Source organism: Pleurodeles waltl, chromosome 5 (genome assembly GCF_031143425.1).
Source record: "Pleurodeles waltl isolate 20211129_DDA chromosome 5, aPleWal1.hap1.20221129, whole genome shotgun sequence".
Classification (NCBI taxonomy): Eukaryota; Metazoa; Chordata; class Amphibia; order Caudata; family Salamandridae; genus Pleurodeles; species Pleurodeles waltl.
Genome location: NC_090444.1, coordinates 51,152,228 through 51,178,450, shown reverse-complemented (window position 1 = coordinate 51,178,450; position 26,223 = coordinate 51,152,228). Strand labels below are relative to the sequence as shown.

The 26,223-nt window shown below is 44.0% G+C and overlaps 1 protein-coding gene across 6 annotated transcripts in view; it reads right to left on the bottom strand.

Annotated features, from left to right (window-relative positions):
- Positions 1-3,710: 3,710 nt before the first annotated feature.
- The window catches only part of LOC138297205 (WAP four-disulfide core domain protein 8-like), a 340,016-nt gene continuing 317,503 nt past the window's right edge, over positions 3,711-26,223 (bottom strand). The window contains exons 6-7 of one of the 6 annotated variants that reach the window (XM_069236692.1): positions 19,988-20,143; positions 5,264-6,109 (exon numbers count right to left, since the gene is read on the bottom strand). In XM_069236692.1, coding sequence (XP_069092793.1) covers positions 6,096-6,109; positions 19,988-20,143 — 170 coding nt within the window. In that variant the 3' untranslated portion in view covers positions 5,264-6,095. Of the gene's footprint in view, positions 6,110-19,987; positions 20,144-26,223 lie in introns of all 6 variants that reach the window. The other 5 variants (XM_069236696.1, XM_069236697.1, XM_069236694.1 and 2 more) reach the window with 5 other exon arrangements.

Genomic DNA, 26,223 nt, shown 5'->3' with positions numbered 1-26,223 from the left:
GAGGATGCATGGTCCCATGTTTCCGTAAAGCCACTGGAGATACTCACCAGCAAGGCAGCTGGATGGTTCTGGGTGTCCTAAAAGGGCTGTGGTTGGCGAGGTGGCCCTAGGTCGGAGTGTTAAACTTAGCATATGTTAGGATTGGGAGAGGGGTAGCTATGGGAAAACGCAGGTGAGTGAAGCATTGGTGGGATGAGAAGTGGGTGATGGTGACGAGTAGAGGGGAGGGAGGAGGGACTGAGGAAAGAGAAGGGGGCTCATTTCCTTCACCATGTGGGTCCCTATGTCTCAGCGGTAAAAGGGGATTTATGTCACTCCATGGCAAAGAGGTGCTACAAAAGGTGCTCACAGAGCGGTATTGATACCCTTACACATGTATATTAATTTATAAATGAATACAGATGCGTAGATATAGACAAGAACATAAGAACATAAGAGAGCTCCTTGTGACACCCAGTCAGGCAGGACGCAGGGATAAATAGACCAGCAGGAACAAATGACCTGATGAACATCATTCCTTACATGAGTACAAAACCCTAAAAGTATAGCATATATGGAATATCAGTATCGTAGACACTAGTCCTGAATCAAAAAGAACAGTAGGATCACTATCATCGCTATGAGCTGGCCCGAGGCAAGCCCAGAGATGGAACAGGATGATATCTACAACTGGTCAAGTACCGCAACAGTAACAACAATAATAGCAAAATCAACAGGGAGGTATATGTAGTATGATACTTAGCGTTCAGCGGGTGGACAATCTGATTGTTCTCAAGTGGTCCGGCAGCTGCCCCCTAGAAAGCATGTGAGTCAAAGGGGACTTTGATTTGTCTCTGTGCAAATCCTGAGTGAGGGCTGCCACTGCTTGTAGGGCGGTATCCCTGCCATCTTGGGAGCTTGGTTGATGGTAAAAAATCCTGCCTCTTTTCTGCGTTGTGGAGTTGATACGAGGGGCGCCAAGTTCGGTGACCGTGTGTGAGGTAGAATCGCTCAATGGGGAGAATCTTGCCAGCAGTTCCATGGGTTCACGGTCCAGGGAATGGGCGAGGAGGCTGTCCAGGAAAGTGCACAGTTCCGCAGGCTTAAAAAAGTCCCTGGATTTGCCATCCTTTGTTATCCACATTCGGGCCACATTCAGGTTTCTCAGTTGAGGCCGGAGTACCAGGAACGCCTTCCGCTTTTCATTAGTTCAACATGGTAAGTCCACAGCCACACGGATTTCAGGGCATATTTATACTTGTTTTGAACCAAATTTGCGTAATTTTTGTTTACGCAAATTCGGTGCAAAGCTAACTCCATATTTATATTTTGGTGCTAGACCGGTCTAGCGCCAAATTTATGGAGTTAACATCATTTTTTGGACATGGAAACCTACTTTGCATCAACAAGATGCAAAATAGGCATTCCCATGCAAAAAAAGACTCTATGGCCTTAGCGCCATATTTATCCCTCCATGCTAAAATCACACACGGGAGGGAGGAGGGGTCAAAAATGGTGCAAAGCTTGCTTTGCACCTTTTTTTAATGCCTGGGTCAGGGCAGGCGTTAGGGGACCTGTATGCCTATTTCCATGGTGGAACACCATGGAATAAGCCCACAGGTGCCCTCCCCAGGCCCTAGAGACACCCCCACCCAAATGAGACGGACAGCGGAGGATGGGGGACCCTATCCCAGGTAAGTATAGGTAAGTACAGGTATGTTTTTTTTTATTTTTATGTGCCATTGGAGTCCTGAAATGGGCCCCCCTACATGGCACTGGGTGCAGTGGCCATTCCCAGGGGACCCTGGTCCCATGTGCTGGCCATTGGGGTGGTGGGCATGACTCCTGTCTTTTCTAAGACATGAGTCATGTTGGTATGGATAGTTTTGCATCAGAAAATGACTCTGGGCACATTAGAGTTATTTTTTTTTTGTTACTCAAACCTGCCTAATGTCATTTTTAGGAGCAAAACCTCCTTATTCCATATTGCCAGCCCCACCCAACTAACGTCATAATTTTTTATGCTAGCCTACTGTTTGTAGTGGCTTGCACCATTTCATAAATATGGTACCCAGCTGGTGCACAGAAATGGTGCAAGCCAGTGATAAACTTTTTGGTGCAAAACTGCGTTAGTGTAGTTTTGCACCAAAAAGTATAAATCAGGGCCTTCATTTCCTTTGTGGTTGTATGGTCTATGGGCTCTAGCAGCCATTAGCAGCTGGTGTACTTGTTCATGCCAGGGGAAGCACGCCATGATGCGGCGGGGTCTCCCAGCGCTGTTCGTGTGGAGGGGACCGATTCTGTGGGCTCACTGAAATTCCAGTATGGGAGAAAAAGTAAGGTCTGTGAGAGCAGGGACAAAGTCCTTAAGGAAAGCTCTCACATCTGTGCCCTTCTTGTGCTCCGGTATTCCAATAAAAATAGACATTGTCCCTTCAGCTCCTGTCTTCTAGGTCTGTGAGCTTGTGTCAAAGAAATTGCAATTTTGATTTGCTGTCCGGCAGGGCTGCTATCCTGCCTTTGATGGCATTCAGGCGGTGGTCCAGTGCTGTGACTTTGTCCTGGAAACCTGCTATGTGCACCCAGATTGACTTGGGATCTGTAGATAAGTCTGTGATCTTGGAGTCCCTGGCTTCCAGGTGACGGCCCACTGTGGCAATTTCCTGTAGGATGCGCTCCACGCCAGTGTCTGAGCGGGTGTTTACAGAGGGGTCTGTAGGGCTGGGGCTAGAGGAGACGGGGGGTAAAGCCACATGCTGTGGCTGTGAGATAGCCTCCGAAAAGAGCAGCTGGCATGTAGAGTTAACAGTTGTTTTGCCTGAGGACATCTCCATGGGGAAAAGGGCTAACAGCACCGTGAGAGCCGTAGAAGTCCAAAGGCCTAACGTTAGAGGGGCGGCTTCGTCGTGGTGATCCTGGAGGCTAAGCAGACCCTTTGATCCTGCCGCACCTGTGAGATGGAGTTACGTCACTTGTCGACACTTACGACACGCCAGGAAAGTGGGGCAGGGTGACTCAGCAGTGCACAGGGCCACACAGGCGTCAAAGGCAGTGTCAGTACCAATAACAGATCATGGGCATGAGGGTTGCGGGTCTGGAAGCCTATGTGCTTTGCAAGGGGGGCTTAGATCGTCTGTCTATTTGTTGCGAACCTCCCTGAAACAGAGGGTATAGAGTAAGAATTGAGTACTGGCAAGGGTCCCTGGATCTAAAGAAGTCTTCTTTAGCCCCCAGCCGCCTGTACAGGGTTGTGGCTTCAGTCTCACTGAGGAAGAAGATGGGAGGTAATTAATTCCCGGTCAAGGCAGGGCCAAGGACAAGGCAGTTCCAGATCAGGTCGGCCGGATGGAAGGATGCAGCCCCCTACGTGCTCCATGACTCATCCATCCACCGTGGGCTGTGAGGAGCCGGGTTTCTCCCAGCGGATGCCGAGCGGACAATCAAATCTCCCCCAGTAGCTCCACAGTGGTCACAGTCTTTAATACATTGGCAGGTAGGGCTAACGGCTGTACCCAGCACTGCCGGCCTAAGGATGAGTCACTGGATGGCAGGGTCCTCATCTGAGTCCCTAGTCAACTTATAAGGGCTCAGTACTCATACTTTCATAATACATCACTTATACCATATAAAAAAGAAAAAAATACATACATACAGATGCACGCTTAATTTAAATTGGCTTACGGCCATCCTCATCACAAAGCAAATATTAAATTGATGACATATCGGGCCAAAAAATCTCATGTGTTTCGATGTTCCCATGCAACTTGCTCAAACTAATTTATTGTAACCAGTTTCCTCAATGCAATACGCAAAATACACATACTAAAGAGGAAAGATGAACAACAACTGCTAATACATTAAGTTCTCATTATAGAAAACCTGCTACTTTGAAAGCTGGCACCAGTTAATAAACAATTAGCAAATAAATAATGCCAAACTAATGATAGGTGAGAACAAGTGGATTAGAAAAAATCTCAATAATGCACCCTCATACTGTCATATAATCATCCTTGATCACGGTAATCTTTACTTAACTTAATAAAACCCAGGTGACCACTACAACAGTGCATCACAAGATAGCCCCACAAACATATTAGTGCAATACATCTCAAATTAGCATTAATCAATCAGAATTGTTATCTTGACAGACCACATCAAATTGTTTGATACATGCAGCCTGTTTTCATCCTACTGAACCATTTTATTAGGGAAAAAGAAAATAGAGGAAAAAGGAAATAAGGAAAGAAAAAGAAAGATGCAAATAAAGAAGCTATAGGAATTATTGACAAGTGGAGAAGTGAAAAGAAACATTCATATAAATACAGTCTAGTGGTTTTGAGGTAAAACAGTTATCAGCACAGAGTCAGAAAGGCAGGTAGTAATGTGAAAATAGCATCCAACTTCAAAGTGTGATTCAGGCCACCAAGTTGTTACTGTTGAAAGAGATGATGCATTCTGATCCCGTCCACCCATTTTGTTTTTAAATGTAGTGGCCATGCTGGAACTTTAAAACAATGATATACTAAGCACAATACCATTCCAAGATGGACACTCACTGCTATGTTCAGTTTTTTACCTATTTTATTTGGCATATTTATACTGTTTGTGCTGAATGTACGTCAAACATTTTGACGCACATTCAGCGCAAACCTTGCCCCATATATATACTTTGACGCCGGACCCCGCGGACGTCAAAATTCCTCCATGTGTGTCATTTGTGGGATGCGGGAAACCGCCTTGCGTTAATGACGTGCAAGGTAGGCGTTCCCGGCCAAAAATTTACTTTAAGGCCTGTGTGCCTTATTTATACTCCCACGTCATTTTGACCCACAGGAGGGGGCGGGCCTTAAATAACGGCGCACAGCCTGACGTGCGCTGTTTGTTAACGCCTGGGTGAGGGCAGGCTTTAAAGGACCTGTGGGCTCACTTCCATGGTCTCTGACCTGGAAGCAGTCCACAGGTGACCTTCCCTGCCCCCAGGGACACCCCTGCCACCCTCGCCCACCCCTGGAGGACACCCATGGATGGGGGAACCCATCCCGGGTAGGTACAGGTAAGTTGGGGTAAGTATCATTTTTTAAATTTTTTTAAAGTGGCATAGAGGGGCCTAATTTGGGCCCCCCTACATGCCACTGTGCCCAGGGGACAGATGTCCTCTGGGCATGGCCATTGGGCAAGGGGGCATGACTCCTGTCTTTGCTAAGACATGAGTCATTAAAATGGGGGTTGTGCATCAAAAAATGGCGCAAGTCCGGTTTGAGCCATGATTTTCTACTCAAACCTGACTTGCACCATTTTTTGATGCACAACCCCCATTTTCCCCTAAGCCAGTGCTGCCTGGTTTGAGTCATTTTATTTTACTCTGACCAGCCCGCAGCACCAGCTAACGTCAATCCTTAAATAAGGCGCCCGCCTGACGCGTAGGAATGGTGTTAGCTGGCGGTAAAATTTTTGACGCAAACTAGCGCCGGCACTGGTTTGCGTCAAAAAGTATAAATATGGGCCTATGTGTTCACAATGTTTAGACAGCAATATATTCTCTTTCTTCTTATTAAATCTATTTTGCATATGTGTGTTGAGTTTCTGTTGTGTTTTATTGTGAATTGATGAGTGGGTGAATGAAAGAATAGCTTAGTTGCCGGATATATGGGTGCACTGGCCCAAGGATGAGTAACACATTGCATGTCAGATGAGTTATTAAATTGCTCAACTCACCAGTGACTGTAGAAGTGCTTTCAGTTACAAGCGACACCTACTGTGATTTCCAGTGCTTGTTACCTAAATGTTAGAGTATGTATTTAATGTATATTACACTGTGGTGGTTTTGACAAATTAAAGACAATACATTTTGTATTCATTGTAAGAGCTTTATGTGCGATGCATTGCCCTAGTCATCTTTTATTTTACAGAGTGAGCACATACAAAACCATATCAGTGACATGAAGTAATACAAGCAGATTGACAGCACAATGGGTGATTATGCTAGTAATATCTGTTTACTTTTGCTACTAACATCAGACCCAATCTAACATGCACTGTTGTTTGGCACCAATAAAATAGAGCAGGAGGACTACAGGACATCCAGCACGCGTTGTTGTTGTAAACGTTTCTATCACTTAATCTGTTCTCTCTGAAAAAAAGAAAATTATCTTTAAAATGATGAAATTGTTTGAAATTCCAAGATACTAAATACGTGCATATTCAATTATTACTGCTGGAATGGGCAGATTATGATTTTAATTGCAGTTATAGTATATTTACAGAGGAATATGTGTCACTGGCCTACTAAAAAGTAGGTGGGATTACTGCGCATGTACACACATGTGCACAGCATAGGGAAGACAGAAGCACCTGAGTGAGAGAACATCATGACATACTAATAGTTACTGTCCTAGCCAGTCACAATGCGAAGACAATAATACCCATGATATGTTGTTCACATCCTCACTCTGCACTTCCCTGATCTGGCATGTTGACAAACAAGTTCCAAAGACATTATCCTTTCATAATTCTAGCCTATGAAGCAGTGTGATACTCTAAGCAAAGCCCACCCCCAAAAACTCAAGAATGCTATGATTTCTATCTATGGATGATGCAGCTCCTATTGCAGCAGTGAAGGGTCCCCCTCCTTCTGGACTGAAGAGAACACCATGAACATCAATTGTGGCTGGATTCAGGAAGTGAAGTTACAGGAAACAAAAAAGAAGAGTGAAAGAGACAAAAATCTAGAAATGTGCATAGGCAAAACACACAACAAAAAATCTCAGTGTGAAACTCTTCCCTAACAGGGGCTTGTAATAAGTTATAATAAACAGAATTCTAGGAGCCGACTTCATTGAAGCGCCCTGGAACATTGTTCAAATGTTTGTTTCTTCAAGGTCAGTCATCAGCCCCATCAACACTTGCAATATTAGCATGATTAAGATAACATATATATTCAATGATTTTCATAAACATGCAAGAATTTACAGGATTCATCAGCAGCCCTATCAAGAAAACAGAATAGTAAACGTCAATTGTCTTACATACTGCTAGATAAGGAGATTGCACCTGTTTCTAGGTGCTCCCAGTTCATAGATGTAATGAAACTGAGGCATGGGGGGACTTGGGTAGGGTGGCACAAGGAAGTTAGATGGGGTTTCAGGTGTTACAAACTAAAGTGGTATTTTTCCTTTCCCAAGCAGATCCTAAGACATAATTTGTCCTCATGGGAGGTGCCAGCAATAATTGGGTCTAGGCATGGGTCAATAGGATAATGCTGACCTGCTTCACATTACACTTCATCAACAGCACCAGATCTATGAACTTCTGCCTCAATACCATCCTCAGCTTCAAGATGCATATTGCACCTAATGCCAAAACCACATTCCATCTGCTGTCTCCACACACAAAGCCAAGCTCTTCCACTCAGAAGTCAACCTTTATGACAGCCCTGAAAAGTGTTCCTCATGCAGCTCCCTGCTGAACATGTCTAACCAACTGGTTTAAGCTTATTTTTTTAAATGTCCCTCATGGATTTTCTAGAATTAAATCTTGCCTCCTTTCATGTGTTTTGCATTTTTGGATGTGCTCGTCCTCTCCCATAGAGCACTACATTGTTCTCTAAAGGGGGAATAGTCAAAGAATACCTCCACACATACTTAGCAGTGACTACTGAGGGGTGGGAGCACCTCCCATAATTCTGTCTAGCATAACCATGTAGAATTAAGTTAATTATGTGGAATTCCTCAAGAAGAGTTTTTATGCCATTAATGACCCCTTGATTCCAAAACTGATGACAGGATACTTTATCATCACTAGATAGCACTAAATGCAACGGAAGACAAATAGTGCGACCAGCTACTCACACAGGCTAAGTGTGTGCACGGTTGTGTGGTTACAGAGGTTGGCCCTGAGGACAACCCCTGCTGCGCACATCGAAATGCCATGTGAAGCACGGGGCTGGGTTGTTATAGGGGTTAGCCACAGGGCCTGGTCGCAAGTCAGGCTCTGCGGCTAACTACTGCTACACACTGCCCAAGGCCATGGACGGTAGTAGTTGGATTATTGTATAGCAATGAAAATAACTTTGTGAAAAAAATATATTACTCCAATCACCAGTGCTCACGGCCTTCAGGCATGCAGGGCAGCTGTGGGTTGCCGGGCCTGGCCTGCAGCCACACACTGCCGCCAACCCCCTAACTACTGATGACGCAGAAATGAAGGTTTTACATTTATTAGCGTTTAAACGTAGTGCTGCAATAATCAAGTGTGACTTTAATCGAACGAATAAAGATTGTACGGGGACAAATGTGCCCTCAGAGTAGTATGCCAACATTTAAAAACGTGCTTTATATAACGTGATGTATTAGAATTGTACGAATCTGACATAATCGTAAACGTGTACTACGATTTGCTTGTTGGAAACGTTTTAGCTTAGCATAACTTTAGTGCAGGCTTCGGCCTAGTTGCCTTGTCTCATGATTTAGATGCTCGTATTTTTCCAATGTGCTAATAAACGTGTATTCTTGCTTGAAGCTGTACTTTTCCACTGAGATCGTTCACATGCTTATCTTAAGGTTTTGTGCCAGCCTGGCATCTTCTTCTTTGCTCCAAGGTCAATCTGCAGGTGCGGACAATGGAAGCTCTGAAAGTGAGTTAATTGGTATAAAATTTGCAACTTACGTAACCGTCTCCAAGGAGAATGTATGCCTAGGTAGAAGCTTGAGAACTGTTGTTTTTGATTGGACAATTTGAAGCCAACCTATGAACCCTCCAATGGAAGACCCTACTGGATTTGAACTGTTGTCTATTTAAACCAGGTGCACAAGGAGAAAGTAGCCATTATTGCCGTTACCAGTCATTATGAGCCCGATACCCGCCATTTTGCAGGACCTTGCAGCTATTATGGCCCACCTTGCTGCGACGCCATTTTGAATGAGACTCTGATGCTTTCTCTAATCGAGAGAAAGAGACTTTAAGTAATTCTCGCCTTAGAGACTTTAACTTTGATCTGTCCCTTTTGCATGAAGTAGTAGTTTATCTTGCCGCCGTGAGGCAATTGCCCCGTCCACCCCTGCCCCTTTGCCCCGTCCCATGCTGATCGAGAAACGGTACCTGTGAGACGAAGACTTCCTTGAATGCTGATTGAAATTGGTAAATATGAAAGGACATTGTACAATTGCATTGTGTTTCTTTTAGGTAACCAACTGCTGATTTTTGATAAGAGCACTAGCTAGGAGTTTTCCAAATTAATGTTGCTAAATTGTTTTTGCATGAAGTCCCACATGCCGATGCTAATTTGAGGTTAGATGAGGATTCCTTTTGTTGCACGATGCAATTTGAGACCTTGTTATGCTGACTAATGTATGCAATTAGCTCATTACAGATTATAGTTTTAGTGGTTTGCGTTGCCATTATCGAAGGCATTGTTATTCAAATGCTGCATAGATTGCATCTTTTCCGCCGTTATGGACAGCTATTAATGTTCATTTACATATATCATTTGGTGTTGAGACACATCTATATTGTGCTAGCTTTGTTAATATAGGGAAATAAATTCATTAACTTTGAATAAATTGGTGTGGTTATTCATGACCGAAAGGTCATGGTTCGCCGAAATGTATTCTGGATTAATTGTGAAGTGTTATGTTGATCAGGGTATTGCTTATGTTCGTTATTGATTATTGATTGGATTAAATTGACTGATCTCGGGTGAAGAGAGTCCCACTTGGTCAAAAGATTCATCAGCCTAAAGAGCGTCCAAATACAGGTAAATTATTAGTACGGAACGCTCTATCAGTAGATGGTAGCAGAGGATGGTTTAGACTTTTGGGACCCCGCTCGAGAGGTATATGGTGTTGAATTAGATTTTTCTTGGGTAAAACAGATTGAGAAAATGATGATGGGCTAAGTCCCCCGCGACTTTCCCGGGATCTCGGAGCTTGCGAATGGAGAGAATGGAGGTGTGAGATCGGCGTTGGCGGTACTAGTGATGATATGAGTGAAGTTAGGATTTTGCGCTTGCACAGCTTATTGCCGCAGATTGTTTGAAAAGGTTGCGAGGATTTTAGAGAATAGCGGAGGTGCGACTCCGAGTGTAGGAATAGGGAAGTCGTCAAACTTCATGTGCATGTGGCGCTTTGTGCAGAAAAAGGTCCACGTGGTTGTTGTTGTTGAGACGGGCCCTGCGAGGTCAAGAGACTCCGGAGTATGTTGAAAAGTGTATGAGACACTTGTTTTATGTTGTGGTCTGGTCGGTTTAATAGATTGACCGGGCGTGGTCAACGAGTCGGTACGTGTGTTAAGGGAGTGAAAGAAAACTTTGACTTCGGGCTTTGACAAAATTCTAAGTGCACTAGAATAGATCACTGACAAGTTGAGAGCAGAGTCTGCGGGTCAGATTTGCTTGCGAAAGTGGGGACCGAGAAAGATGGAATAACTGCCGAGGCTAGTGAAAAATCCCTAAGGTCCTGAAGCGATTGTGTTACCCTTTCTGTAGTAAACCGACAGATCTGTTTTATTATAATTTTTTGATAGCTCGCGTTACCTGCCAGAAGTTGTTACGAGAGGAGCTGAGTGAAGGAGGACAAGCCGCGAGGCTTTGTCAGCCGCAGAGTGTGCGAGTGTGACGTCACTAGGAGCCGCGCTGGGATAGGTTGGTTGCAAAGAAGGGTCGCGCACGGATTGGACGCAGTCCGTGGGGCTCGATTGGAAGGGGAAAGGCAAGCGAAGAGTATTCCGGGAATTAAAGTCACTTATTGATTACAAGCTTTGTGAAATAAAAGACGAGAAAATGAAATTTTTTAAAGCATTAAAGAGTGCGATGAAGGGGGAGTCTTACATTAAAGCGAGCGTAGGAGAGGAGACGTCACCCGAAGGTACACCAGCTTACATTGTAATGGAGGAAAAAGGGGTAGCTCCGTGTCTTTGGCTAAAGCAATGGCACAAGCTGACAGAGAAACATGGGAGCGTAGCGTTCCCGATCCATGGGACATTCAATATAAGGATCCTAGAGAATTTGAGATTCGCGATGTACGACATGAAGGTACCTCCAAGGCCAGCACAGTTTGAGGCTCTAGCGATTTGGGAACTGATGGCTAGACAGCAACAGCAAAATAAGTTCGAGACCAGGATAAGGAAGGTAGAAAAGACACTAGCGGACGCTAGGTGGGATAATGCACAGAAGGTGTGGAGGTCAGATGTATTGCAGGGGATAAAATTGTTTCCCGCAATTGCTAAGGAAGAAGAGGCGACAGGCAAGAAAGTTACCTGTAAGACAAACAGGAGGTGTTCCAAAGATAGAGAGGACGAGGAAAAGTTGAGAAGAGAAGAGGAGTTAGAGGATGAGGAGTTAATCATGCAATTGCTGAACGACCGTCCACCACCTTATGCAGAGAATGGACAAGGTCCAAGTACCAGTTCTGCCCCTCCGGCACCGGTACAGAATAATGAAACTCAGAGTTCAGAAACGCCATCGGGATCTAAGGACCCGAGTTTACTGTTCACCCCGCAGATACCGCAGGTTAGGAGAATATATCCAGATGTGCCGATATTGAAAACAGCAGAAAAGTATCAGCCGCAGGTCCCAAGGTACTACAGCAGTAACAACAGTACGGGAATGATTCTAGATCCGACCGTAATGGGAGTACAGAATGGTCGCAACCCAACATTGGCACAAGCTGAATCAACCCAGTTTTTGATGCCTCAAAAGCAGATGCAGGGGGGAACCGCACATGCTCAGATGACGGGGAGTCAGACGGGCTTGCCGGCAATGATGACCCATAGTGTGGGAATGAACATGTCTCAGAACATGGGGAATGGACAGAACGCAGATGCGATATCCCTACCCATTACTGTAGGTCCACCGGTACCTTTGTACATTCAGCCTAATTCAGGTATGAGCGGTCAAGGGTCAATGGTGCAGAGTGGGATGGAAAGGAGGTGCATACAAAACACTCCAGAGACAACTCCGATAGCGGCTCTGCCAACTGGATCTGGGTCCTTGATGGAGTTCAGTCCCATATGTGCTCAGTCAACAGTGGTGAGGTCGAGTCCCTCACTAATGATACCGCTATCATCGAACACTGAAAAGTTGCCGCAACCCTCAATGGCAGTCGATGTGAATGCTACACTGATGGGGTTGAATGCGCAACAGCTGACGCAGTGGTTCAACAGTCTGAATTCCACACAAAGCTCAGCCAGTGGGAATGGAGAAGACTATCTGAATAGGGTCAGGTTGAACATGGAAGCACAAGAATTGGTGGAAGGGACTATGGGTGTGAATAGGCTAGAGTCCTACTCGGAAGAGGAGCTGAGGTATCTATGTCCTAGGATTACGAGAGAAGTGAACAAGGTACATAGAAGGTTGCAAGAAATAGCTGACAAAAATGGGGTTGAGATAGACAAGACAAAACACTTGAGCAGGAGCTATAGATTGGATTTCGGGACCACAGACTTTGAACACATGAGGTCAGCAGGCATGAAGGCGCACCTTAGAGAATTGCTGCAGAGTGCACAAGTGTGGAGGTGCTTAGACAAATGGGAAAGCAGATGGGTAAAGAGAAAGGAAAAGAAGAAAGACAGTGCCCCAGAGCACGATGAGAAAAGACCACAGAGTAGTGATGCAATAACCATGTTACCAATGAGGGAGACAGCAGGGGGAAAATTAATACATGTACCGTGGCACAGAAGCGACATTCAGTCTTTTACGGATGATTTTCCCAAACTGAGAGAGAAACCGATTTAATGGTATCAACAGACTGATAGGTTTGTGAAGCTTGCAAAATGTCTTTGGGAAGACCTGAACACCCTCTTTGAGATTGTGGTTCCGGCAGAATTGTGGGAGGATTGCAAAAGAGCTGTAGGTTGGCCGACAAGTGAACCAGAGAGAGACAGGGATACGGGTGCACCATCACCTATGGTGATGAGCTTGTACTATAAGGTGATTGAGCATTTAAAGACGAAGGTTGCCGCGAAAAATGTGGATTGGCAGAAGATTGATAGAACTGCCCAAGAGGCTAAAGAGTCGATTCATGGTTACTATGAGAGGTTGTTGAAGGCGTTCAAGAACTACAGTGGCACGGAAACAATAGAGGCGAAGGACATGCTTCATTTCGTGTTTAGATTTGTGGAAGGGCTGAGACCAGAGATAAGTCAGATGATAAAGACGCATTTGATTTGTTGGCAGTTGAAACCGATTGATGAGGTGTTGAATTATGCGAAATACTGTAGCGACGAAATTGAAGTGAAACAGAAAAAGTTGAAAGAGAAAGTGATGATGATGCAACTTAAAGCAGCTCAGACAGGTCTGCAAGGTTTGCAAGGGTTGCAAGGGTTCCTACAGCAGGTACCGCAACCGCAGCCGCAGTTGCAGGGAAATATGATGTTTCAGCCACAGGCGAGAGGCAGGGGCAGAGGAGGTTTTGGGAATAATGGTCCGGATTTGAACACTGTTGTGACTCCGAATGGTGTGCAGGCATTGAAAAAGGTGATGCCGTGTCACGTGTGCGGAATCGTCGGTCATTGGAAACGCGAGTGCCCGATGGTGGTACAGGAAGGTGCAGGTGTTGGTCAGCAAAACAATGATGTCAATGCATTTCAGACAATGAGGGGACCGAAAATGAGAGGTCCAAACCCAAATTTTCAGACCATAAATCAGCTGCAGGGATTACAGCCCATGCAGCCGCAGCAGATGCAGATGCCCCGTATGCAGATGACGCAAATGCAGCCAATGCAACAGCAGTTTCCCATGGTACCTAATCAGCAAATGCAAATACCTTTGGCACCAATGAGTCAGCAGCAAGTGATGGATCCTCCACAGGTCTCGGGTCAGGTAATGAATACAAATGGCACCGTACAACAGTTCCCATTACACAGTGAGAATGGAATAAACAATGTATGGGAGAGTGAAAGTTCAGATGAGGAGGGAAATTGTGTGCTTGCAGCATCCTTGGAAGTTGATCAAAAGGGTCCATATGTGGAGGGAAGAGTTATGGGTCATAGTGTTTAATTCTTGGTCGACACAGGGGCCATACGTTCAACTGTTAGGAGCATTGAAGTACCAAATTTGCCACTCTCAGGGAGGACAGTTCAAGTGGTGGGAGTAGCAAACAGGCACCTGACGAACCCAATCACAGATCCGGTACCAGTCAGCATTGGTAACTATCAAGGGTTACGCAAATTTGTGGTATGTGACTCAAGCCCGATAGCACTGTTAGGGAGAGACCTATTGTGCAAATTGGGATGTTCGATTATGTGTTCGAACGATGGAATTAAAATTCAGACGAGCAGTGATGGGGAAGAAGAGGACAGTGTAGAAGGGGATGAGATGGAAACTGTCGATGAAGAGTATCCTCTGATTAACCTTTTCCCGATGATAACTGAAGAAGATATTCCAGCTGAATTACGGGAAACAGTCGGAAAGGAAGTGTGGGATATGACAGGAAAAGAGGTGGGATTGATGAAAGGAGTGGAACCAGTGAAAGTGGCCGTAAAAACCCAATGTAACCTTTCCTCAGACCCCACAATACCACATGGCACAAGACACCCTCATGAAAGTCACCCAACTCATTGACGAGTTTGTAAAACAGGGGGTACTGAAAGAAGTGTTAAGCAGTCCATGTAATTCACCAATCATGGGACTAATAAAGCCGAGTGGAAAGGTCCGAATTGTGCAGGACTTGAGGAAAATAAATGACATTATAGTTAAATGTTGCCCTGTCGTACCGAATCCAGCTGTGATAATGTTTCAAGTCCCTTGCGATGCCGAGTGGTTCTCAGTCATTGACTTGTCACAAGCATTCTTTTCGGTGCCTCTTCATGAGGACAGCCAATTTCTCTTTTGTTTCAAATTCTTAGACAGAGTTTACAGTTGGTGTCGCATTCCTCAAGGGTTTTCTGAGTCACCGTCAATATTCAATCAGATTCTAAAGAAAGACTTGGAAGCATTAGAGTTGCCATTCGAGTCAACCCTAGTACAGTACATCGATGACTTACTGATTGCATCTAAGACCGAAAGTGGCTGCACAGCCGATACCATTGCTCTACTGAACCATTTGGGAAGGAATGGACACAAGGTGTCTCCTTCCAAGTTGCAGTTCTGTCAGAAGAAAGTGAAATACTTGGGTCACCAGATAGAGAAAGGGTCACGGAGAATAATGAAGGAAAGAATAACAAGTGTACTACAAATGAGTCCACCAAAGACGAGGAGGGAGGTGAGGAAGTTTTTGGGGATGGTGAGCTACTGTCGTCAGTGGATTCCCAACTTCTCAACTCTAGCAAAGCCTTTACTGAAACTGACCCAGAAGGATGCCTTGGATCAAATTGAGCTGAAAGGAGATGAGATGGATGCCTTTATCGAATTGAAAGAATGCATGTGCAGGGCTCCAGCTTTAGGTATGCCTGATTACACAAAGCCTTTCACATTGTTTTGTCATGAACGTGATGCATGTTCTTTGTCTGTCTTGACTCAAGCCCATGGTGGCATAAACAGACCAGTAGCGTATTTTTCAGCTACTTTGGATCCGGTCGCAGCAGCACTTCCAGGGTGTTTGCGCGCCGTAGCAGCAGTTGGTATCAGCCTCACTCAGAGTGAAGGAATAGTGATGGGACACCCAGTAACAGTCATGGTCCCTCACTCAGTTGAAATACTTTTGACCCGCTCCCGAACGCAACACATGACTGGAGCAAGACTCACAAGATATGAGACAATAATTCTGGGCTCACCGAACGTGCAGCTGAAAAGGTGCACTACGTTGAATCCAGCAACCTTGCTTCCTGGTGAAAATGCTGAAATTGAGAACGCTGAGGACGTCGAGCATGACTGCCTTCAGGTGACTGAATTTTGCACAAAACCTCGACCTGACATTAAGGATACTAAGCTTGATGAAAATGACCAAATTGTTTTTGTTGATGGTTCATGTCTAAGAGATGGGATGGGAATTTTGAAAGCAGGATATGCTGTATGTACTGTAACAGGTGTATTGGAAGCATCCTGGCTCCAAGGAGTCTATTCTGCACAAGTAGCAGAGCTTGTAGCCCTTACAAGAGCATGCCAATTGTCTACATTGATGAAAGTCACCATTTACACTGATAGTCAGTACGGGTTTGGAATTGTGCACGACTTTGGGCAACTATGGTCACAGAGAGGTTTCCTGACCTCTTCAGGGTCCCCAGTGAAAAACGGGGAGAGAATAAGGGAATTGTTATATGCCATTCAAATGCCAGCCGAAGTTGCAGTGGTAAAGTGTAGTGCTCATACAAAAGGACAGGACTATGTTTCTCTGGGAAACGCATATGCGGATCAAGTCGCAAGATTTTGTGCCTTGAACTGTATATTACTCAGGGATGAATGGAATTCGATAAGTGAACCAGAACTCGAACCAGCTGAAGCATTTGCCTTGAAGGTCGTGGATACAATGGATGAACTAAAAGCATTACAGAATAGCGTCAGGGAGGATGAAAGAGATTCCTGGATTAAGTCACAATGCACAAAGAGACCAGATGAGTTATGGGTTTCAAATGAGGGAAAATTTGTTTTGCCAAATGGTCTCTTATCGCAGCTAGCGCGGTTCTATCATGGGCAGGCTCACCTAGGGAGAGATGCCATGATAAGATTGTTCAAAACTGATTGGTTTAACCCCAGATTCCGTCAAGCTGCAGAAGCAGTTTGCCATCGATGTGTCATTTGTCAGCAGATGAACCCAGGGAAGGGAACGGTTGTGAACGCGAGCCACATTGGTAGGGCGAGTGGCCCGTTCAGCAGAATGCAGATGGACTTCATTGAGATGCCTGTGCATGGAGGTCTGAAGTATGTGTTGGTGATTGTGTGCATTTTTAGTCACTGGATTGAAGCATACCCCACACGTAGAAATGACAGCCTTACAGTTGCAAAGCTATTGTTGTGGGAGTTGATACCACGTTTCGGATTCCCGATCTCTTTAGAATCAGATAGAGGAAGTCACTTCAATAACGAGGTGATAAAGTTACTTTGCGCAGCGCTGAACACTGAGCAAAAACTGCATTGTAGCTATCGCCCAGAAGCATCAGGACTGGTGGAACAGATGAATGGTACACTGAAATCAAGAATGGCGAAAATATGTGCATCGACAAATTTGAAATGGCCTGACGCATTGCCTTTGGTGCTAATGTCAATGAGAAACACCCCTGACAGAAAGACTGGATTGTCTCCGCACGAAATTCTCATGGGCAGGGCTATGAGACTTCCTGCAGTTCCCGCAAACGCGCTTTTGAATATTACAGATGATATGGTGTTAGACTACTGCAAAGGTCTGGCTGACGTGGTTCGCTCTTTCTCTCACCAGGTGGAAGCAACCACCTTGCCACCGATCCAAGGTCCAGGACACACACTGAAAGCAGGTGACTGGGTCGTGATAAAGAAGCACGTGAGGAAGTTGTGTCTGGAACCCCGTTGGAAAGGCCCTTTCCAAGGGATCCTGACGACAACTACCGCTGTGAAGTGTGCGGGAGTTCCCAACTGGATTCACGCCAGTCACACAAAGAAAGTGTTGTGTCCCACAGATGAGGAAGTTGAAGCGCTGAAACTGCCAGTGCTTGATAAAACAGTGCTGAGCGCTGAGACAGAGCAAAACCGAACTGAAAGCGAACAGGCAGGAACAGGAGAGAGAGAAATATTCTCTGAGGACGAAACAACCGACTCACTTGGGGAAGACCAAGGAGAAACCTCAGACAGCGACGAAGCAGCTGAAGGTGACAAAGAGCCTGAAGCAGCTGAGGGTAGCAAAGAGCCTGAAGCAGCTGAAGGTGACAAAGAGCCTGAAGCAGCTGAAAGTGATAAAGAGCCTGACGAAAGTAACGGTGACGAAGGGCTCGAAAGAGGTGAAGAAGCAGGAGAGCCTGATCAGAGGAGGGCTTTCCCAGAAGCAGACGATACAGGAAAAGAAAAAGGGAACCTGATTGATTCCCCAGAAGGAGGGGACAAGGCAGAACAGAACGAAACTGTTCAAGCTTCCACAGAAAAGATCGCAGGTCCATCAAGTGGACACGGTGCAAAGAGGAGACTAAGTATATCACCAATAAAACTAAGAACTAAAGAAAATTTGAACGACAGAGAAAGGCCAAAAGTGAAAGAAAAAAGAAAGGAAGTGTCTGTCGTGGTACCAACCTCAAGTGAAGGAAAAGACTTGGCAAAAGAGGAAAGTACCAGTGAGGCAGAATCGAAAAGAGAAGCAAAATTGAAAAGGAAAAGGATACCAAACAGGAGATATTCCGGTCCAGAATGGGCATATGAAGTCAATGACGATTGGACTGACGAATTTGTATCTCTAAGCCTCGAGAACGAAGAAGAAGAGATACCAATAGAAAAGAAAAGTTTTATGGACACTGTTGATTGAAAGGGTGATAAATGACATTGCTTGTTACAATCTAACGTGATACAAACAACCAGCTGAGACATTGCTAAACCGGATGAGACACTTGCTGAACTGATAAAAGACTGAGTTATTGCCGAATTGAGACAAATGCTGCTAACCGATAAAGTGACTGGGCTCCTGAAGAAAACTGTGTGAACATTGCGCTCGTTCAGCTTTGTAACTAATGTGCTAAATCGTTTCTTTATAGGTGCTTCTAGCTCTCTGATTCTATACAGATCATGGCTACACAAAACAGTAGAATGAAATATTGTAAATATGTGTGTATAGGCTTAATAACTGCATGTGTACTAATAATAATAGCAATAGTGCTTGCTACACGTGGAAAGGGTGAGAATGAGAGAATTGATGCTTCTACTTTTGCTCCTGTTACTGTCACTGAACTAACCGCATTGAAAAGACTAGAATTAGATGAGAGACACTTGCATGATAAGAAGGAACTTTCGTATAATGTTTTCTATCGCTTGCTAACAGAATATGTTGAGACTATGGATGCGAAAGATTGTTATGTGTGTACACAGATACCGACATCAGTAAAGGAAGGGGTGACTTATCACCACATGCCTCTTACATACGGGATTACATGTAGTATAGTAACTTCTAGATTTTATGGTCAAACCAACATACAGTATTTTTACTCAAATTATGATGTTACCTTTGCATATGTTCCTATAATAGCGCAGCTAAGCCAGATTGCTAAAGATTGGGATGCTAAAATAATGAGGGAATTTTTCGAGCCAATGCAACCTTTTGAAACGGCTCACGCTCATAGGGAAAACCTTACCTGCTCGCTCTCTGCAGTAGAAATAAGCTTTTTAGATCGCACAGATGATAGAAGGGCACAAATGAATGCGAAATTAGAAAAAGAGCTAAGTAAGAGGACTTCAGTAGACCATTATGATTTTGCCGCAATAAAAACACAAGGGAGAATAGCTTTAGATGCTTGGCATGTAGGGAAATTTTGTATATATCGAGGTGAATCTTATTATGATAACATTTTCGTAGGAGCGAGTGAATGCAAACATACGTTTATCTTTAAGGCCAAATGGACATTCATGATGAACGGACTTGACCCTGTCATACCAGGTGTATATTACATTTGTGGGCATAATGCCTATGGTAAGTGAATTTTCATGTTTTTTAAAATTCTATTTCCTAACTATAACATCTCTGTAACCTTTGGTTTCTTTCTCATACTTTTATTGAACCTGCTTCCCCCGACACGTTTCGGACATAGACTTGCTCATGGGCATCAGTTGAAGGATAAAAATGATCAGCCTCAACCACCCTAATCTCAGACCACTATTTTTCGAATCCCACATCAACCTAGCCCACTCTAATCCCACAACACCACTTTACTCTAATCATACATCACCCTCCCTAATCCACATCACTCTCACCCCAAACCTACTTTGTACTACACCAGTCTCATTTTTCTTTTAATTTCCTGTTCCTAGACAAAATGCTCTTTACTAATGCAGGCTTACACGTTGGTTCACATGTAGGTTTATATGGTGCAGCTGTTTTTGCTGAACTGTTCATTTAAACTGCAGGAAGTGGCCTTTACAAAAAGTCATGAACAAGCAGAAAGAAAGAAATGAATTAAGAAGGTAACACACCTGCCACAGACTTCCTACACATCCTATTGCACCATGTAGAGCAACATTTCTCGTCAGTAGCACAAGTTGAATCACTGGCACACATGTCTTGTTGGAACAGTACAAAGCATGTATTCACTGCAATAGGAGGTGGGCAGAAGCCTGCATGTACTGTATCTAGAGGAAAGAGGGAGAAGGTAAAATGTGAGTACTGTGTGCCCCATCTAAATCCACATAAAACAAATACCAGACTCAGAACCTACTAGCTTCACTGTCCCTCTTCATCATTTCCCACCGGCTCTTTACTGCCTGTCTCTTCCATCCTGCTTCTCTGCCTCTTCCCTCTGCCCCCTTCGTCACTGTCCTGCTTCTTTTTGCTGCTCCTCTCCACCTCCTCTCTTTGCCTACCTTCTCCATCCCTTTTTCTTTGTTTCCCTCTCCTTTCTTGTGAGAACACTGGGTTGATTGCAGAGCCCCCATTTTCTTTGTTCCCCTCTCTTCTCTTAACTGTGTCTCCTCTCTCTGCCTCTCTTGTCCATGCTTCCCCATTCCACTACTCATGATACCCCTTTTGCCTCAGCTGTTTGCTTCTCTTTCACTCTTCCTCTGTTCTCTGCCTTTTTTTCTCTGTGAATCCATTCCCTCTGCCTATCATCCATGTATTTCTCCTCTCTAACTCCATTTCATTTCTCTGTCTCTCTATGCCTGGATGAAATATGATAGCCCTGATTCCGATCCAAGCCAATGTGCTAATATCACATGGTTTAGGGTAAAACATTTACAAATGAGGTAGAATGTAACCACATGGATTATTCACAACGAGGAACAGACATTTTCAAGTAAAAACACCCTCTGCAAGAAGCAGTGAATTACCTTGAAATGCTAGCTACAAACAAAAACATAAAGTAGCATACAGAGAATGACAATAATATATAAATGAAATCCAATTAACCACTAAGGCTGATGAATGCTGCCCTCCAAACAGACATTTGCAAGCACCAACCTGGGATGAGTGCTGATCACCCATTTCATAAAACTGCCCCAGATGCCATGAAGGAGCCAGTTAGTCCTTCGTCTGATGCTGCACCACAGAAGGGCAGGAACAATCCAGACAAGAAGGTCTGAGGCACAGGTGCAAGGTCAAGAACACATCCATTGAATGTGTCACAGTCCCATCTCCTGGACATGGAATGCATAAACCACCTTCTGTCTGTTCCTGCAGATGACCTGCAAACAAACTCTGGGACAGAGACCGTCATCCCCTAAATCATCAAGTTACCGTTGGTGCTGCATTCTTTAGCAATTAGCTCCTACCTGCAGAGAGTGGTCTGAGGTACAGGTAGGTCCGGCCACTTTATTAAAATAATCACTAATTTCAAATCCCCCTGCGTGAGACAGACAATCAAGAGATCACAGTCTACCAAGAATGGGAATACAATAATGGCAAAGTTTTACGTCTATGTCATTTTAGGTGTCCTAACATGTCTTCCATTTACCACGTGTTACTCCTACCACAGGGAGGACATGTACCAGGACAGATGGAAGCAGCAGAGCTGTTGTTTCATGCAAACCTATTCTGAACACATGACTCTGATGAATTTTAATTTTATCCATAATTCTATGGTCCTGAGTGAGATAAAGTTACTGACCTGCAATTCTAGTTCTTTGTTAAGGGTATTGCCTCTGGCTCTTTAAACAGTAGAATATTTATTACTAGGTTGCTGGCTGAATAGATGACAGTGTGCACAAACCAGCCAGTAGACAGGAAAACAGCAGGGGAAATTCACGATTTACCTCACTGATGTCTAAACAGGTTACATTTGTTTTCTTATGCCTTATCCAGATTTCAACAGGTACTTACCCGACACACAAAGGTAAATAAGGGTTGAACACAGATGACTTCTAACTCCTATGAAAGTTAGGGTCCTGCTGCTTTCTATCTTTTGCCAAACATGGTTGCAAATTCTACATGCACATTTTGTGAAATTAATAGTATTTTGCAAACTGGCGTATGCAGTGTTCAGTTGATTCACAAATTACTGAATCACAGGGGGTTATAGAACAACCTTTCTAATTAACATTCAGCAGGCAGGTGCCGATTTGTGACCCTCTGAGTTTGTCTGTAATCACTGAGATGGTGGCCTGCAGGGGACAGCACACCATCATCTCTATGACTGCATTCCAAATTGGATTTTTTCCAAAGCAGCCCATGTTCCTTAAACTAACACCTGCTAGTTTAAAAAAATGTTTTTGGTTTCAGAAACAATCTCACCCCTATGGCAGCCATCATGATTCCCAAGTGAGATTAGAGCTCAGAGAGCCCCTTCACACTTGTAAATTAGTTACTATCCCAACTCTGTGGTTGGTAGCTCATCAATGATTTGCACCAGCAATTGCAGTCATAAAATATCAATAAGTTTCTGTTGGAACTGAGAAGGGGAGGAAGGAAACATGTTTTTAATGAACACTCCTCTTCTGTGCAATTTAGGAGCCATTGTAGAAGTTATTTTTTAGTCAAACCAATTTTACATCCACAAAAAGGGTTTGTAAATAATGATAAGCATTTTCGTGGTCAAAACCCCGGTGATTTTGCAACTTGAGACCTTAACTGTTAAAATTGGCTTAAATTCAGGCAATAACCTATAGGTCTGTGACATACATGGCACAAAATGCTACTCCGTTACACCATGAGCCAAGACAGAGTGACATGGCAGGTACTTTATTGATCTGTCTTGTGCTTCTGAAATGCCCCTACCCCTTTGCGTTTACCTGCAGAGGTGATTATTGATAAAAATGATTAGGATCTTTGTAAGCCTAGTTAAAGCTGTTCACTCTTCTAAAGTTGTGTACTCGATCTTACTCACAAATACATGGAAATGTCCCAGGGCAAAATATGAGACTAGAGGGACCGTGTTATCAGAACACATCTTTTTCTGCTGCAATTCAGTGCATCCTGCAATAAAAAATTTAGCTTGAGCTCAATTAAACAAATCAGACTTAAATACCAGAAAACAAAGATTTGTAAAATCAAAATCCAGAACTGGAATTGCATCAGTGACATAGATCTATCTAATATGTCATGTGATTTTATTTAAATGGAAACAGTTACATAGGGTTCCTTATAAAGTAACCTGATAAAGAGCCAGCATAATTGAGAGGCTTAATTCCAATCTCATAACAAAAGGAAGACAATGTATAGGCCTGATTTAGAGTTTTTAGGATTAAATTAACTCTGTTAGGATGTCATAGGAGGACAGTACCCTCCCTATCCTTAGAAACCTCTGCCCGCCAAGTTTAGAGCTGTCTGCTGGCCCCGTGAATAACTCTCTACATTGACAGGAACTGCTGTCATAGCGTTTCTTGTCTATGCATGAAACATTTGAAGGACAGTACCATAAAACAAGAGGCCAGACATCAAACCTTTAAAACTTTCTTTGTTTTTAAAAAACAGACTCCCAATGTGGGTGTTTGTTTTTGAAAAACAAAAAAAACTAATGGTCCCACACTCTAGCTTTTTTTTTCAGAATGACGAGGGTCATTACTTTTTTTTCCTGTTTAGGTGTTACTCTAAATTGAGTACACTGTATAAAATCCTTCCTTCAACAGTCCCATTTCTGTGGGGCCATCAGTGGAAGCATTTCATTGAGGGCCCTCAAGCAAAGGAACTGGAATATACTTAATTGAACTGAATGTCAGTGGAATATGAATGAATTTACCCAGTAAATCAGAGAAAGAAACATAGCCTTCAATGACATAGAAAAAAATGAAATTCATAGCTATTTTGAATCTTTGACTTTATTACAAATAGTGATACATTTTGTTACCCCTATTCATGCAACCCACAGATTGATCATTTCGTAGTTCAACTTTAATACTCATTTTGCAGACAAGGGATGTGGATCCACTATTGAGGTTCTGACCTTTCTGGTCCGCCTAGGCATGTTCCTGGTCCTGCATATTCTGCTTCTTCTAGTCCTCCTAATCCTCCCCATATGGTCTCTACCTGCTCCTGTGATAGCCAATCCTCTGACTCCTCCTCCAACATGTCATGAAACTCTTGGCCCTGGTCCTCGTGGTCATTGTTATTCTGACTAACATGTCCACTTTGTCTTGATCCTCCTTGTTTAGGTGATCATGTTCTTGACCACCCACTCAGTCTTCATAACCACTGTCACCGTGGCCTTCCTTCTCTTGGTCCTCCTTTTCCTGGTCCTGCTTGTCCTGGTATACCAGTCCTAATTCTTCTGGGTCTCTGTGACATGAGCTTCCTTTTCCCCTTGGTTGAGGTCCTCTTTGCATTGGTCAAGTTAGCTCTTGCTATGCTGTCTCTGTTTGCCTGACTATCTCCTCATGAGTTTTCAAGTCCTGTTCTCATCGTCTTCCTCACTCTCAATGAGGTTTGCTCAGCAGTGCTTTTCCTATTCCTGGTTCTCACAGTTGTTGCTCTCAACTTGATCGTTTTTGATTTTTTTTGTCCTCCTTGTTTGTGTCATTGCACGCCTAATCCTCTGTGTTCTGGTCCTCCTGGCCACTCTGGTGCTTTTCAGGCCTTCTCCAAGCACCTTCCTTTTCTTTCCTGATCCACTTGACACTCATCTATTTGATCTGGTCTCACCAATCCTTTACACCCTGCCCATCTGATTCCTAGTTCATTAGTTTCTGGTCCTGCTGGTGCCTTCACTCTATCTGACCTCTTGTGCCCTAGCCCTTTTAGGCCTTCCCCTTTCAGCTCTTCACTTCCTAGTGTGGGTCATCCATGTCCTCCTGGCCCTGTGCCTTGTCCTCATGGTGCTTCCAGCATGGCACCCAATGGTCTGGGCCCTCTTGGTCGTGGTTTTATTTGTCTGGGCCTGTCTGAGCCTCATCATTATGGTCCTGGTTCTCCTGCACATTCAGATCCAGTCCCTTTAGTCTTCCTCGCTCAGATGTTCTGGTCCTCCTGATCTTCCTCAATCTGATCCTGCTACCTCAGGGCCTGGTATGTTCTTTTCTACATGATATTTTGGGCCCTCCGTTTAAGCCCATGGTCCACTTGGAACTCCTAGGCCTGTCCCTGGTCCTCTTTGTTCACATCCTTTTAATTCTCTTTTCTCTAGTCCTGGTCTTACTGGTCCTTGCCACACTGATATCCTTGGTACTGGCCTTTTGTCTTCCTTACTTGTTCTGGTCCTTTGGTCCTATTGGACATAATACTCATGCTCCTAAAAACCCTACTCTTCCAGGATCTGGTCTGGATCCTCCTTCTCTTTGCCCTCATGCTTCTACCTCAACTAATCATGGTCTTCCTTGCTCTATTTGGTTTTGGTGCTGGTCATCCTGTTACTCTTCTTTCTGGCCGTCTTGTTCGTAGCCCTGTGGGGTGGACATCCAGGATGTGGTCTGATCTTATTGGTCCTAATACTCTTTTCCTCCTCACCCTTGTCCTCCTAGTAATGGTATTCAAGGTCTTGATCCCCTTTGCCCCGATATTCCTAGTTTCTCCATGTCATTTCTGTCCTGGTACTTGTAGAACATTTCCTTCTGGCTCTGATTGCCTTTGGCCCTGGTCTCACCTTTCTGGCACTCCTGGCCATGGTTGTACGCTTTTTGCTTTTCATAATCCTTGTCCTTCTCAAGAATATTTACCCATTGGTCCTGATCCTCCTCGTCTAAGTCCTTATAGTTTGATTTCATCTGGGCTTGGTGCTCATGGACCTGGCTAACCAGCCATCCGAACCCTTAGGTCCTAGTCCTTTTTGTCCTATTGTGCTTGTTATCATAAACCTTGCCTTTTGGCCATCCTGGCTCTTCTTGGTTCCCCCATGTAGGAAGTTGGCTCTGTATATAGTATTTCAAAGTAAGAAATAGCATGCACAGAGTCCAAGGGTTCCCCTTAGAGGTAAGATGGTGGCAAAAAGAGATAATTCTAATGCTCTATTTTGTGGTATTGTGGTCGATCAGTAGGCTTATCAGAGGGTAGTGTTAAGCATTTGTTGTACACACACAAGCAATAAATGAGGAACACACACTCAAAGACAATTCCAGGCCAATAGGTTTTTATATATACAAATATATTTTCTTAGTTTATTTTAAGAACCACACGTTCAAGATTTACAAACAATACTTTAAATGAAAGGTATTTCACTCAGGTATCTTAGGAACTTTGAATCATCACAATAGCATGTACAGTTTTGGCAAAAATGGCAATAAGCTATTTAAAAAATGGACACTGTGCAAAAATCAACAGTTCCTGGGGGAGGTAAGTATTTGTTAGGTTC